The sequence below is a fragment of the Physeter macrocephalus genome, chromosome 8 (genome assembly GCF_002837175.3).
Source record: "Physeter macrocephalus isolate SW-GA chromosome 8, ASM283717v5, whole genome shotgun sequence".
Lineage (NCBI taxonomy): Eukaryota > Metazoa > Chordata > Mammalia > Artiodactyla > Physeteridae > Physeter > Physeter macrocephalus.
In genome coordinates this window covers 146,682,111-146,699,310 of record NC_041221.1, presented here as the reverse complement: position 1 = coordinate 146,699,310, position 17,200 = coordinate 146,682,111, and the positions used below count along the sequence as shown (strand labels likewise).

At 40.5% G+C, this 17,200-nt stretch overlaps 1 protein-coding gene across 1 annotated transcript in view; it reads left to right on the top strand.

Moving 5' to 3' along the window:
* Nucleotides 1-12,376: 12,376 nt before the first annotated feature.
* NMUR2 (neuromedin U receptor 2) overlaps nucleotides 12,377-17,200 on the top strand; it is a 14,520-nt gene continuing 9,696 nt past the window's right edge. Inside the window, exon 1 of the mRNA XM_007115765.3 lies at nucleotides 12,377-13,217. Within this exon, the coding sequence (XP_007115827.2) occupies nucleotides 12,501-13,217 (717 nt within the window). The 5' untranslated portion in view covers nucleotides 12,377-12,500. The remainder of the gene's footprint in view (nucleotides 13,218-17,200) is intronic.

The following is a 17,200-nucleotide window of genomic DNA, read 5'->3' as shown; positions in this document are numbered from 1 at the left end:
TTTTCATACCCAACTTTCATTTGCTCTCCGCATTCCAGGCACATGATGCTTCATGTGGTTTCTCAAATAAATCTTGCTTCCACTAAGCATGGATTCTTTTCATGCTCATCTGTGCCTAAAATTTTATCCCTGAGCTCCCTTGACCTGGTTAATTCCTACACATCCTCCAGTATCCTTACCTCTTCAGAGATTTTTTTTGTCCTGCCAGATAAGACCAAGTCTCCATATTATATGCTTTCTATGCCCAGTGTATTTTTCTTTTCATCGCACTTATTCCAATTGTCACCATACCTCAAAATTTAAGTGTTTATTTCATTAAATGGCTGTCCTGCCACCAGATTCTAAGGTCCATGGGGGCAGAATTATACCTAGCATAGTGTTTGATAAATAGTTTAAATATTAATGCCTGAATAAATTACTCAGTAAATCCTGGTGGTGGTCGTGGTAAGAGTAATTATAAGAGTAGAGCTGTAACACTCTTTCTATGTAGACAAACAAATCTAGGGGAAGAGAATACCCAAGCCCAGCCACGTTCTCTTTTGTCGCTAACCATGTTCTCATTTTTCTGAGTCCTAAATACACCCATGGCTTAATCTGGCAGATCAAAGAGAAACAGGGAGATGAAGATATAAAGATGTGACCTTCACAGATCACGTAGTGGACCTCTGTCCTTCTTGCCTGTCTGGTTCCCTCCTCCAATCTGTGAATGGGGCACTGGACTACCTCTGTAATTCACAGAATTAGGCAAGAAACATAAGCTAAGCCAATCTCATTCTTTCTTTGGGGAATGTGATTCTTAAGCAGAGATAGAGAATATAGCTGGAACTAAGCATCAGACAACAGTGTCCCAAAGATGCTGTTCATGAGCATCTACTGCTTGGCTCTTCAAAGTTAACCTGGTTCCTTTCCTGCTTGAGGCTAGGCTGTTTAACTCTGTGAATTACCTTTAATTTTGTGAATTACAGAATAGGCTATAACTAAACAAGTTGTGTTTATTTATTTGCTTCTACAGCATTATTAGTGCTCTCATCAAAGAAAATTACCTCATGTAGTTCATAAGAGGAAATTAATATAGATCAGATTTTTTCATATCAAAAATACACCTCCTTTTTGAGTTTTCATACATTTATAAAAATGAATCATAGATCAGACCAAAGAAAAAAACTCAATAATTTCAAAAGGCAGAAGTTGAATCAACATGTTAACATAAAAGACTAAAAAATTCAATCATGTGAACAACAGCACAGACTTATAAACTGCCTTCAACTAAAATGTGATTGAAGACAAAAATCAATATTATATTTATGCGTTCTACTTCAAACCACTTATTGGATGCCTCCCGGGTACCAGTATAATGGCCATCGATCAAATCTTTTTATTAGTAGATCAAACTCCTTGAACTGTTAGTGCAGGAAAATAGCATTTATTGAATGCTTACTGTATACCAAACACTATGCTTAACTATTTATATCCATTTTGCCATTTAACCCTCACAACAATGCTAACGAGTTAGGAATTATTAATCCCATTTTACTGATGAGAAAATTGATGTTTAGATAGGGTATGTAACTTGCCCAAGGTAATATAGATTCAAGCAGCAAAATTAAACCTAGGTCTTCCTGACCAGTTTAGTATCATCAGTGCAATAGCAAAACCTATGAAAGAAACATCAGACCAGAAGACCAGAAAGAAACTTGTAGAAAACCTGATTATCACAAATAAGACTTTAATGCCACACAAGCTGTCAACCTGCTGTCCATCCAGCTTTCTTCCCTCCTTCTTCTTTCCTTCATGTATATACCTATCCATTTAACCAAGCTTGATTTAGTGCTATTTATGCTTTTACGTGGCAGCACTGTCCTAGCCATGGAAGTAGAATAGTAAGTAAGAGTGCCCTGCCGTTATTAATCTTAATGTCTTTATTGAGAAGACTGACAGTTTAAAAAAGAAACTACAAAATCTCTTGGAAGCTACAAAGTATTTTCTTAAAGTATTACTGGAACTCACAAAAACCCTGTGAATAGGTGATATAAGAATAACCCAAATTTTCCGCATAAGGACACGGAAGTACATCCATATAAAATAACTTGGCCAAGGACCCATTATGCTAAACATTCCTTAGATGGTGGAAGTGGCGTTTATATACAGGTCCTCTGAGTGCTGGGATTAGGACTGCTACTTGACTCTTCCCCGTTTTCTTCTCTGGTCTAAAATCATGATGCTATGGGGGCTTCCCTGGTGGCGCAGTGGTTGCGCGTCCGCCTGCCGATGCAGGGGAACCGGGTTCGCGCCCCGGTCTGGGAGGATCCCACATGCCGCGCGTCCGCCTGCCGATGCAGGGGAACCGGGTTCGCGCCCCGGTCTGGGAGGATCCCACATGCCGCGGAGCGGCTGGGCCCGTGAGCCATGGCCGCTGAGCCTGCATGTCCGGAGCCTGTGCTCCGCAACGGGAGAGGCCACAACGGAGGAAGGCCCGCATAACACACACAAAAAAACAAACAAACAAAAAAAAAAACAAAAACAAATAAAATCATGATGCTAGACTCTTTATTGAAGCCAATGACAAACAGCTGGAGAGTCTGAGGGCGAACTAAAGAAGAGCATATATTATGCTGAAAAGTGCTGGCATTCTCAGTTTATATCCCTTTCCACTTCAACTGCTGTTCATACTGCTCTTCACAGCCTGCTTTGCTAAACCTGGAAAAGATTCTTTCTGAGGTATTTACAATACTCCCCTCCTTGGTTTTGGTGTTTGACCCTGAGGACAGCCATCATATTTATCTAAAAAGCAGATTGACTTAAGAATTGTGTGTGTGTGTGTGTGTGTGTGTGTGTGTGTGTTAGAGGTGGGGATGGGGAGAAAGAGATGGAGAGGCAGAGAGATCGCAAGCTAGGGAGAGAACAAACTTGGTTAGAAATTGAAATATAAAGAAACTATCAATTTGCATTTTAACCTGGTCAAGTCACTACCCCTTTCTGACCTTCAGTTCTTTCTGCATAAAATAAAGCTGTAAGCCAGATAATCCCTGGGTGTCTTCCACTCGGAGAGTCAACAGTTCAAAATTCACTCTGTAAGAAACAACACTCACTTCTTCCTGTATCACCACAGGCACTGCTGAGAACTTGGTGCAGAAATGAGTGGAGAAGTTTGAAAAACCCTACAAGCCCTGCCAGCTCAGCAGGACCTCCTCCCCTGTCCTCATGCCACATCCAGTTCCCTGCTCTAGAGATCATACCTGGGCTCACAGGATCATTCCAATTAAAGAAGAACTATAGAACTTATTTAGTCTAGTGTTCCTCACACTTTAATGTACCAACAAATCTCCTGGGAGTCCTGCTGAAATGCACACTCTGATTCAGGAAATGTGAGCTGGACCCCAAATTCCGCAAGTCTAATAAGCTCTCGCGTGACACTGACGCTACTGGTCTGTGGAGGACACTTTGAAAAGTAAGAAGCTCACTCATCCTTGTCTGATTTATAATCCTTTCCAGCAGCTCTGAGCAGTCTCTAGGCTCTCTTAAATATTTTCCCTGCTAGGAAAGTCCCTACCTCTCAGAGAGCTTCCTTTATTTGTATTCAGAGAATTCAGAGAACCATTAGAAATCTTTTCCTTGCTTTAACTTAGTATGTACCTGTTTGTAGCATCATTTTTTGGATCAAAGAAGCAGCATTGTGGGAAGACTAAAATGTGAAAAATAAATTAACTTTTTTTTTTAGTCTCTAACACAGGCTTTACAAAGAACTTACAAAGGGAAGTTACAAAAATATATATTTAGGGTTAATTATTTTTAGCCCTATCTTTTTGACCCAGGAATTCTACTTATATGTATCCAGTTATTGAAAATGGTTTCATTCCAGTTAACTCTCCTTCCTCCTAAATTTGGTAATATGACTATTACTACTACAATGACTTCTTCTACAACTAATACTAACAATAGCTAACACTTACTTAGCACTTACTATGTGCCAGGTACACATGTAAACTCATGATAACCTTGAAGTAGATACTATTATGCTTCCAGTGTCTACAGAGGTGGAAATAGTGACTCAGAGAGGTTAAGCATTTTCTCAAGGCCACACAGTCAAGCATAGTGGGCTGGACACAGCAGTCCTGCTGACATTTTTTTCTATTTCTATCTCCTGCCGTCATCTCCACTGCCACCATCTAAGTCCAAGTGACCACCATCTCTCACTTGGACCACCAGAATAGCCTGTGCCCCGCATCTTCCCCATCTCCATTCATTTCCTTACTGTAGTCAAAAGAAATCTTTCTGAAGATCATATCATATTCTCCTGCTTAAAAGTGTCATTGGCTTCTTTAATAGCAAACTGAAACAAAACCAGAGAAAGCCCTTGGTATGGCCTATAGGTCCCTGCATGGTCCCCATCTCACAGCATAGGCCCCTGATTCAGTGGCCCCTACACTTCCTCCTAATGTACTAGACTGCCCCCCTCCCACCACAGGGCATTTGCACATGCTCTTTGCTTTGTTTGGACTGTTCTTCTCCCAATCCCTACCCCCAAAACTTCCTTGTAGTTGCTTCTCATCTCTGAAATCTCATATCTAGATCACATCTTGTAGTTCTGTTAATAAAGTACCTCTCTTATGTGACCCTGCCATAATTTTACATTATTTATTAGATTAGTTGATTAGTCTGTCTCTTCATCTGGATCACCCAAAAACCCTGTGTACTTTCATTCAAAATACTTTCCACGGTGACAAGCACACTGAATGGTGTTATCTACAAGTAACCCTGTTGTATAAATAGCCCTAATACGGAAAATTGCCATCTACTTTATTCTGTGGACCAATTTATATCAGAACAATCTGGATATGCTTCTATGTGAAAGTTTGACAGGTTCTATTAACTTGAGTGCATAAAATTTTATTTTTTTAGCTTAAGTCAAGAGGTCCTTTAAAATGTGAATTCCAGAGTTGAGGACATGTCAGCTATGGACTGATCTTTGTGTGAGTATGTTGTGTCCATAGGAATACTCTGTTTAAAGGTAGATATCCCAGAAATGCATGGCTTGGTAGTTCATGTGAGAATAAAATAACATTTGTTGCCTGATAATTCTGACTCATGAATCAGGGCAAAGGCAATGGTTAAGTTCGGTTCAGGTCCTAACACTGATGATAATTAACTACGTGAGTTCATAAGGCATTTAACCTCTCTAAATCCTGGATTTTTTCATCTGTAAAATGGAAGTAATAAAAATACCTCCTCATTGGGTTGTCTCAAGGATTATATTAGAGAATTCAAGTAAAGCTCTTAGCTCACTTCCTGGCACATAGTTAATACTCTATCATGGAAGCTGGCACTGCTGCAGATTCTACTGTTCCCAATGATGAGGATGAGGATGATGTTATTTTCCCTCAAAGTGATGAGAAGCTTAAAGAAATGATAAGATTTTAAACACCTGTCAGGGCAGGACTTTCAGCCAGTGGGGGCTTTTCCCTACTTGTAAATCATACCACATAGTCTGGTGTTGACTTTCACTGAGTCCCCTTCTGATCTGCAGAGAAAACTGCTCTGATGCTGCTCGGGTATTCACCTTCATAAAGACAATTACTAAACCCTCCATTTGTTAGTGGTTTAAGCACCCTTAGTCATTTTCTGTTTCCAATCAATGAAAGTCATTGAGACTAGGGGACTAGAGCTGAAACTAACTTTATTTCCATCAAAGAGTTTAGAAAGAAATCAACAGCTACCATGATTCTCTTCCTGGACACGTGACATCTCCTGCCACAGAAGCCCCCACTGACTTTCTGGGAAACTGGGAATCCAGAGAAGTGTCTGTGAAAATTAGGCTAAATCAAGGTCCTCTTCTTCTTTCTCTCCTGTAAACCTGCCAGAGTGCAGATCCACTGGGCTTTGTAAACAAAGGACAAGATTAGTCATCAAAGGTAGAAGGATTACCATATTAGCCAAATGCCATCAAGAGTATGGAATATTAGTATTTTAGGGACCTTGGCCTTGGTGATGAGGAAACTCAGAGTTTGAGAGATTTAGTAACTTATTTAGGGTTTACAGGTAACCCAAGACAGTCAAGACCACGATGAAAACATTCAGAGATCTAGAAGTAATCATGAAATGGATTACAATAATTATATAAGGCAGCATAGATATGGTAAAAAATGAGATGTCAGGTCACCAGGGGGTATCTCAAAATCATTTATTAACTAAGCGAGTATTTACTGAGTGATTAGTCTGTCCAAAGCATCATGCTAAATACTGGTGATACTATCATTAGCAGGACCTGGGTCTTGCCCTTTGGGATACATGGTTGAGTATAATAATATAAACCAGGAGTTTTCTGTAAAGAGCCTGCTATGGGCTGAGTTTTGTCCACTCCAAAATCCATATGTTGAATTCCTAACCCCCAGAACCTCTCAATGTCATCTTATTTAGAGATAAGGTTCTTATAGAGGTAATCAACTTAAAATGAGGTCAACAGGGTGCGCCCTAATTCAATATGACTGTCCTTATAAAAAGAGGGTATTAAGAGACAGACAGGGACACAGGGAAAACAACACATGGCCATCAAGGCAGAGACTGGGGTGATGATTGGTGTCTACAAGCCAATGAATGCTGAAGATTGCTAGCAAACCATCAGAAGAGGGAAAAGGCATGGGACAGATTCACTGTCACAGCCCTCAGAAGGGACCAACCCTGCCAATATCTTGATCTTGGACCTCTAGACTCCAGAACTGGAAAACAATAAATTTCTGTTGCTGAAGCCACACAGTCTGTGGTTCTCTAATATGGCAGCCCTAGCAAACAAATATAGAGCTCAACAGTAAATATTTTAGGCTTGGTGGGCCATTCGGGCTCTGTCACAACCACTCAGCTCTGCCACTGTAACACAAAAGCAGCCACAGACAAAGCATAAACAAATAAATGTGGTATTCTAATAATATTTTATTTACCAAAACATGTGACAAGATGTATTTGGCCTATGGACTGTTTTGCTGACCCCCACTATAAAGTGTTGAGATGAAGGCATGTAAAAGGTAAGAGAGTAGCGCACAAGAGGGACACCTCATCCAGTCTGGAAATATAGGAGATGTCTTCTCATAAAATGTGTTGAACAAATGGAATTCTGGATGACTAGCACATGTTAACAGAGTGAAGGGAGATGAAGGAGGAGGGAAGAGACCACCTCCAGCAGAGGGAACAGTACACAGAGGTTTGATGCTCTTTGTGGGGCAATTGCCAGCAACATAGTCTGGCAAGAGCATGGTGTATAAAAGAGACATAGGAACTGAAGATACAGAAGAGGAGGAAACAGACCATGAATTACTTTATGAGTCATATTAAGGCAACCAAGACCCTTGAAGGACTTGAAGAGATATATGATCATATATGCATTTTAGAAACTTTATATTCCAGCTACAAGATAAGATGGTATTGGAGAGGGAGCAAAGTAGAAGTGGGGGACCAGCTAGAAGTCCTGTGAAGACATGATGGTGGCCTGGAAGAGGGAAGTGGTAGTGAGGATGGAGAATAGTGGATGAAATATACATATATACACATATATAAATAGTGGATGAAATACACATATATACATATATAAACATATATATGTATACATATATATATTTGAGATATAATGGGTAATGGACAGGAAGATGTGCACGTTGATCAGATGATAGTGGGTAAATGAGAGGGCAGAGTCAGTATGATACATAGGTCTCTAGCTTGGACAACTAAGCACATGGTAATTCACTCACTGAACAGAGAATACAGGAAAAGTGCAGCTTTAGAGGAAAGATGATGCATGAACTTGGTTTGAGACATGTTAACTTTGAGATGCACACTGCAGACCAAGAGGAGATACTGAATAAGCAGTAGGATATATGCAGCACAAATATGACTGTTTACAGGAACCCCAAAGGTAAACTAATCCTAGTTTCCATAACCTGATAAAATATTAACAGATGGCCACTCAGCCTTAGTTGAGTGCCTTTAGTGACATGGGTGACCCATTTCTATTTTAGTCTGCTCCAAATGCTCAAAATCTTCCTCTTTATACTGACAACCCATTGCTCTCAGCTCTGCCCTAGGAAGTGAATCAGGATAAGTTAAATTCTTCTTCCAGGGAGATCAGCTAGGTGGTTTGTGACCACCTAGAGGGGTGGGATGGGGAGGGTGGGGGGGGGGGAGACACAAGAGGGAAGAGATATGGGAACATATGTATACGTGTAGCTGATTCACTTTGTTATACAGCAGAAACTAACACACCATTGTAAAGCAATTATACTCCAATGAAGATGTTAAAAATAAAAATAAATTAAAAATAAATTTAAAAATTTCTTCTTCCATTAAAACTATATACTTTTAATAGTTGAAGGCAGGGATCATGTCTAAGGAAGGTTTCCTCTTTCCTAGGACAATAAATCCAACTCCCTCTACTATCCCAGTTGTCCTCAATAGACTATGCCAACTTATCAAGTCCCTCTTTAAGTGCAAGAGTCAAAACTGGAGCCAATACTCTTGGCCTGGCCTAACTAGTGTATAATAGACCGATGATAATCTTCCTTGTTTTAGGCCCTATACTTTCACTGATGTTATCCAAGGTCACATGAGCATTTCCTGACACGTGAGGATGCCAAAGTTAAAAATTGGGAATGTTATGCCTCTTAACCAAGCTTCTGTTTCCACTCCAGAGTCTCTGGGAAATGTGTTCAAATTGCTCACATCTATAAAAGAAACACTTTCTTATAAGATGGTGACAATTTTCCTAATTACCTCTTCAACAAATATGATTTCTTCATAGACAGTCTAGCTCCTACAATGCCTTTTTATTTATGATCCATTTACTGAGTACATTCTCAATACCCAGAACAGTACTAGATGTTAAAGGATGGGGAAAAGTCCTCCAGAAGGATGGGATTGAGAAGGTACACCCCCATGTCAGGTCTTCCGAACAGTTTTATCATTGTGTTTTGAATGGTAGAATATTCCGTATTATCCTGGAAAAAGATAGTGCTGTACAAAACTTTCTCTCCCCAGTCACAATACATACACAGCACAAAAAAAGAAATAAGCTTTTGCTGTTTAAAGTCACTGAGAGTTTGATGTTGTTTGTTACTTCAGCATAATGTAGTCCAATTTATTGACACAAAACTGGATATGGAAGTAAAGCACTGCTGTAACAAAAAAACTCTAAAATATATGGCATTAAATCAAAACAACAATGAGGTACCACCTCACACCATCATTAAAAGTCAGAATGACCATCATTAAAAAGTCTACAAATAACAAATGCTGGAGAGGGTGTGGAGAAAAGGGAACCCTCCTACACTGTTGGTGGGGATGTAAATTGGTTCAGCCACTGTGGAGAACAGAATGGAGGTTCCTCACAAAATAGGATTACCATATGATCCAGCAATCCCTCTCCTGGGCATATAAGATCTCATGAGTCAATGAGAGGGATAAAGAATGAGGATTGAGGCACTAATAGTTTAAGCCATTTGTCGCAATCCCACTCCTGGGCATATATCCAGACAAAACTATAATTCAAAAAAGTACATGCACCCCTATGTTCATAGCAGCACTAATCACAACAAAAGAATGAAATAATGCCATTTGCACCAACATGGATGCAACTAGAGATTATCATACTAAGTGAAGCAAGTCAGAAAGAGAAAGACAAATACCATATGATATCACTTATATGTGGAATCTAAAATATGAGACAAATTAACCTATGTACAAAACAGAAACAGAATCATGGACACAGAGAACAAACTGGTGGTTGCCAAGTGGGAGGGGGTTAGGGAAGGGATGGAGTAGGAAGTTGGGGTTAGCAGATGTAAGCTTTTATATATAGAATGGATAAACAACAAGGTCCTACTTCATAGCACAGGGAACTATATTCAATATCCCATGATAAACCATAATGAAAAAGAATATTTAAAAAAAAGAATGTATATATGTGTATAACTGAATCACTTTACAGTAATAAACACATTGTAATTCAACTATACTTCAATTTAAAAAAAAGGCATTAGTCTAGGGGTGAGATGGTGGGAAATGAGAAAACTATTATTAACAGATGGGAGGATCCATATGGGGAGCTGGTAACTTGTCCTTTAGTTTATAGGTCTCAGGGACAGACAAGAGGAGTCACATGTAGACCTGATGGAGAGAATACCATGTACCACCCAGAGTTCCTGGACTTTTAACTTAAAGCTGTGCCTGGATAGGCATGTTGAGGCATCTCTACTGGGGCAGGGAGAAGTGTATTTTTCCTGCAAGAAAGAACACAAGCTAAATCTTTGGTATCCAGAGGGGCAGAATGTACAGTCACTAATTCTGTTTGCCAAATACTGTTGGTTTTCTCTTCCTAAACACATGGTAAAATTGTTCTTCTTATCCTTTTGGGGGTTAGGAGTGGTCATGTAATTTGATTTGGCCTATGAAATGTGATTTGTTGTGATATTTGTCTTTTCCAGGCATAAAATTCAAGAGCCAAGGTCCCCTTTGGGCATCTTCCTTTGGGGATCATGGAAGCATAGGTTGGAGCCTGCATCCCAATGTGAGAACAACGTATAACAGAAGCTACTAGGCAACCCTGAATGGATAGGTAGAATAAGCAGGAAATAAACCTTTGCTTATTTTAATACACTAAAATTTGGGAATTTTTGTTACTGAAACATAACTTAACCCAAATGACTGATACATTATGTGAGCTTCAACAAGCCCCATAAGTGTGTGCCTCTGTTTCCTCACCCGTGATGCAGACATGATAAAAGAACCTACCTCATAGAATTATTGTAAAGACTGCATGTGCTATATATAAAATATTTACAATAGTGCCTAGGAAGAATAAGTGCTTAATAAATATTAGCTACTGTTTTTTTTTTATTTGAAAGACTTTCACAGATGACACTGGTACTCCCATATCACATCCCCTTGTTCCACCTGATTTCAGCCACAGAGGGTAGCCCTGTGTTTGCTCAGACTTACCTCTGCTGATAAATTCATGCTGCCTTTCTATTTTCTACCATAATATGGAAGCCTGTTCAATCTATGGGCAGAAACAGTCCAGAGACACTGGGGAGTTATTGGTCCCAGGAGCAACACTCCTGCTCAAAACCCTCCAAAGATTTCTCTGCAGCTTGAATCAGATCCAAAGTCCCTGCATTTTGAATAAGATCCAAACTCTATCAAATCCTAGAAAAATTTATATAATCTGGTCCCTTCCAGTCATTTCAGTCTAAACACTCATACTCTCCTGTCCACTCATTAAGTTCCAGCTATACTGGCCCTCTTGATGTTTCTGAAACACATCAAACTTGTTACTGCCTCAGGACCTTTGCACTTCCTATAACTTTTGCTGGGAATACACTTCCCTCAGCTCTTTGATGCTTGACTTTTCATCTGACAGAACTCAGCCCAAATGACATCTCCTGAGATAAATTTTCCTTGACCATTCTTGATAAAAGAATGCCTCCAATCTTATGTTTGCAGGTCCCTTATCCTTCTTTTTCTTTACAGCAAAAATTATGATCTGAAATTATACTAATTCATTAGTTTGCTTGTACATTTTCAGAATTTCCTGTCGTAAGAAAAGTTCCATGTAGGCAGAGAATTTGTCTTGCTTGTTCACTGATGTTTCTACAAAGCCTAGAACACTACCTGGTACACAGTAAATCCTCAAGAAGTATTTGCTGAATAAAATAGAATGAATGAATCTCCAATTTACAGATAAGGAAATGTGGCTCTGAGAGTTGGAGTAACTTTCCCAAAGTCTTACAGGGTTTCTACAGATGTTCCTGATTCTAAATCCTACTGACTTTTGCAACAGCAAGGTACTGTCTAAAGAGATTGAAGTGTCAGACAGCAGGCAGGGCGAGATGACATGCAGGTGTTGGATTCTATCGTGGACACAATCAAAACAAAAAGGCATATTGATCACACTTTTCCCAGGGAGCCCTGAATTGCCAATGGAACAAGATAACTTGAGAAATCTATTGATCTCCCATTTTTGTTATGCTGTACAGGGGACAAGGATCAATGGAGATTTGTACTCTTCTACCCATGACCTTGCGACCTAAATTTGTATTTCCACCCAGATTCCCAAAACTTTGCAAAATGCACAGCTCCGAGTGCCCACACCTTATTTAACTTAGTGTCACCGTCTGTGACAGCTCTGCTTTCCCAGCTCCTGACAATTCAGAGAAACGTCTCCCCCTCATCTCCTGCTCCCTGCACAGGAAGCTAGTACGCCCCACCCAGCTGTCCTCTTACTGAGCGTCTGACACACACATTGGCCCACAGCCCGCAGAGGGGCGGGGCTTCTGTCTCGGGGGTGCTCTTCAGAAGGGATCTGAGGTCTGAGCAGCCCAACGTTGCCGAAGCACTAGCCCTCCCCCGGCCTCCTTCACTGAGCCTGTGCTTTCCTGCCTGCTTTCTCTTTCCTTTCTGGCTCAGCTTGGGACAGAGGATCGTTCCAGAGGAGGCTCAGGTCTTGGATTTTAACGGCAGTGATGGAAAAACATGAGAATGTTTCCTGGATCTACCAAAAGGAACTGGAAGATCCATTCAAGAAATACCTGAACAACACTGATGACTACCTAGCTTTGCTCTGCGGGCCTCCACGCAGCCACCTCTTCCTGCCGGTGTCTGTGGTGTATACTCTGATTTTTGTGGTGGGGGTCGTTGGCAATCTCCTGGTGTGCCTGGTGATCCTTCGGCACCAGACTATGAAGACACCCACCAATTACTACCTCTTCAGCTTGGCTGTCTCCGACCTCCTGGTCCTGCTTCTCGGGATGCCCCTGGAAGTCTATGAGATGTGGCGCAACTACCCCTTCCTTTTTGGGCCCGTGGGCTGCTACTTCAAGACGGCCCTCTTTGAGACGGTGTGCTTTGCCTCCGTCCTCAGCATCACCACTGTCAGCGTGGAGCGATACGTGGCCATCCTCCACCCGTTCCGCGCCAAGCTGGAGAGCACCCGGCGGCGGGCCCTCCGGATCCTCGGCATCGTCTGGGGCTTCTCTGTTCTCTTCTCTCTGCCCCACACCAGCATCCACGGCATCAAGCTCCGCTACTTCCCCAATGGGTCCTTCGTCCCGGGCTCTGCCTCCTGTACGATCATTAAGCCCATGTGGATCTACAGTTTCATTATCCAGGTCACCTCCTTCCTCTTCTACATCCTCCCCATGATGGCCATCAGTGTCCTCTACTACCTCATGGGGCTCAAAGTGAGTATCCAAGCTGGCTGCAACCGTTATGGCAGCATCCCTTCTTTTTTCTCTTACTCAAAGATTGGAGAAACATTTAGAACTGGAGAAGTTCATAATTGGAAAGGAGCATAGAGAAAAATAGGATGAGCTCAGAGGGGAAACTCAGAAGTTAAAGGACTGGATTCAAATTGGACAAAGAGTAACCACAACAATAAATCATTTCCTTTAACTCACCTTCCATTGTTCTTCCCTCTATACCTGTGGTTCTCAAACCTAGGTGTTCCTACACATCACCTGGAAACCTCACTATGGGTACCCATGGGCAGGTCGCTCCCTCCAGGAAAATCTGATTCAGTAGGTCTGAGGTTGAGCCTCACTTTAAATAGCACAAGGTAGCTGCCCATGGAGAGACTGTTTCACACCCTGCTGTCTCTTTCCTGCCCTCACCTGCTTTGTCTGCATTGAAATTTTCCTCTGCACCAACTTGGTCTGAGTATAAAATAAACTATCCCTGCCTATTTTATACTCCAAGACAGGTATAGTTTTAAAGTCAGACCCTTCTTTGTGGTGGCTTTGATCCTTTGGTTGAAATATCAGATTAAAATGCAAAAATATGGCCTAAGTGAGATCAACCTGGACTTCTTTTCAACAGGTGGAGATTGAGGGACGAGGAATTAAACAGAGTACATAAAATAGATTAGAAGACAGTGTGAATAAGAGATAGCTGGAATTAATAGAATATTATTACTTAGTTTGCAACATTTTATAATTAGAGCTGTCTCTCCTGTGCTCATCATGGTAAACCGATTTCTTTTCTTTTCTTTTCTTTCTTTCTTTCCTTTCTTTCTTCCTTCCTTCCTTCCTTTCCTTCCTTCTTTCCTTTCTTTTCTTTCTTTTTCTTTTTTCCTGGATCTGAATTGTCTGAAACTGTTGTTTTGTTTTGCTTTTGATGAAGGTAGGAGTGAGTCTATATGATTCCTTTCCTGGTATAGTCTGCAGCCAAATTCATAGAGATGAAATCTAACTGTGACAGTTTTATACCCATTTAGTAGGTAGGTTGTGTAGGAAATAGTCATGAGACCACTTAGACTCCCAGGTCTGAAGCTCACATATAATATGCCTTTAGGCAAAGCCCCTTAATTCATTCCTGGAGTTAGGTTTTACATTTATAAAATGAAAAGGTTACATCAGATCATATCTAAGGTTCCTGATAGCTCTAACAGCCTGTGATTCCTTAAAAAAAAAGGAAAGGAAAAATCTGTGAGTGGGAGCAATGTGAATTATAAATGAAAGGAAAACAAAGCAGACATCACATTCACATCATATGTACCAAGATGGCTCTGATACCATGTATTATGTGATCATTAATATAATCCCATCTCAGTGCATCTCTGAGAAAGGTGTGTGTCAGAAATGAGTGTTCCACAGATGGTCCTTTCAAATAAATACTGTGCCTAAGCAGAGTGGCAACGTCTAAGGAGAAAGAATAGATTTTAATTACAACAGATGTCTGGACACAGGAGTAAATCTAATCAGGCAGAGTTATGCCAGTCTCCTGGAGGGCTGTCCCCTATAATTCCCAGAGACAAGTGTCAACCCAGACTAGTTCACAGTCATCATGTCTTTAGAAAGCCCTGTGTATCCAACTGTGGGGGAAAGGACTTCTGCATGATTCCAAATATCATGAGCCCTATGAGAAATATCCATCCCAAATTTATCAATACCATCTCTTCAAAGAGCAAACAATCACTTGCCTTGGATCCATTTAGAGGAAATATTTAACTGTGAATAGGAAACACGTTTCCCCCTCCAAGCAATTAATTTAAGTGTCACTTTGTTTCGTTGTCATGAATCTACAGCTACCTTGTGTCAGGAGCTAAGTGACAGCTCAGACAACAGCTTGGAAACCACCCTAGTTTGCTTTGTGTGTGTAGTGCAACTTACAGCATCCTATTCTCAGGAAGGATGAGGTGTTAGCCAGAGGACACCAGGAAAGGAACTATCTGCTTAGAATGTCACTTCTATAGTAACATTTAATTTAAAGACCTCTAGACTGGGAATCAGAAGTAGGCCTTAGTCTGTGGCATTGGTCTCAAGGCCTTTGCACCTTTTGCTCTGTTTTCGCCAGAAATGTTCCTTCTGTCTACTACCACAATTGTTTTTGCCTTTCTAACTCCCACTGATCCTTTAAATCATACTTCACTCACACTTCCTCCAGGAAGCTCTCCCTGATTCCCTAACTACCTGGTCCCTCTCTAGGTGCTCATGATTCTTAGCGATTTCCCATCATTGCATTTATCACAATTTATAATTCTATATTTGTGGGTTCCTTAACTTCTTCCTCTCCAACTAGACTGTAAGCTCAATGAATGAGTGAATGAGGCTAAATTATTTCCTTTATTGCTGGACTTCAGCTTCTCTACCTTCAAAATGGGAGACTTGGAAACATTGTCTCAAAAAGCCTTTTTGATCTAAAAGATTTTTGAAGAGATTCAGTCAATTCTGAGGAGTATTGATCTCATGGAAAGTCAAAAGTTATGATTGACTGTGGGCCCCATTGCCTTCAGAAGGCAGAAAATCAAGACTGATGTAATCCCAGGACCAGGGAAGAAGGAGGGGAGCAATATGTATGTTCAAAGCTGAGCAATCAGAGCTGCTTCATCGTTGTAGGACACAAGTGTCCACCGAGCTGCTCTCCAGGGTTCGAAACTAATGGAGTTGGGAAACAGGCAATCCCAGGGCAAGCTCCTTCCCACCTGGGAAGCTCTCACCTAGTCCTTGTATCTCCTACATGCAGCATTAAAGCTTGAGCCGAAGAGGATGGATTATGAATTGTAGCAGAATTCAGCCAGGACAAACAGGGTTGGACTGGTTTTTTTTTTTAAATAAATAGATTTTGTTCAGATTATAGAGATATTTACACAAAAGCTATGATTATATCTTGGCATCCTAAAGCTATATAAATGAAACACAATCTTTATAAATGAACAGCTGGTGAAATGATTTTAAGCAGTATAAACAACTGATCAGGATTATACATCAATCTGAATTATAATCAACCTCACGTCTCCCCTTCACCTTTTATCTTACATAAAAATAACTAAAAGGAGTGAGTTAGGAAGGGTTCTGAACTTCCTATAGCATGATGACAATTTTCCTCTCCTATTTTTGTAAGTTGACTTTTAAAGTGTTTAGGTGTGGGTGAGAATAATTAATGGATAAATATCTACTCTACCAAACATCTGAAGGGAAATGAAATTATTCAACAAGAAATAAAGCAGCATTTAATATTGGCTAGACAAACTGTTTGGATTCTATTCTACTATGTCAACCCCTTCAAATTCTGTCGGAACAATGTATAATATGCATAAATATTCTGTTTCTGACTCTTCTTCCAGTTGGCTAGCTATGTCACTGTAACCTAAGGAAGCTGAAATGTGATGACTAATAGACGCATAATTTTTCTTTTCAGTGCAAACTACGCTGTACAAGAAGCCTGTTCATAAAAAGATTGTGTGCACCATTTGCTTGCTGTTTGATTTAAGGAAGTTTTTCCCTGGGGTGGAGAAATTCCCAGTGAGAATTGTTAAACCCACCGAAGAAGTGACTAACAGATCTTAAAAAGCTTTCTTTGTTCTTGATTATGGACTGGAATCAAATAATGGAATAACTATCTTGTAATAAGGAAAAAATTTTTTAAATGGTATAAAATCATTAGAACATCATTGAAGATGAGTTAGGAAGATGTGCTGTTTGATGCATTGCACTAACCTTCAATACCAGTGGTTTTCTTCTCAGTGTATCTGGATGCTTCTTTGTATCAGCACGAGTACAGCTTGTGGTGAATGGTACCATGAGAAGGAGAATTTCTAGAAGGGACTCAGTAATACACATGAGTGGGCCTACAGCTATAAATAAATATTTCATAAAAATGCCTTTCGTGCTTCCCTGGTGGCGCAGTGGTTGCGCGTCCGCCTGCCGATGCAGGGGAACCGGGTTCG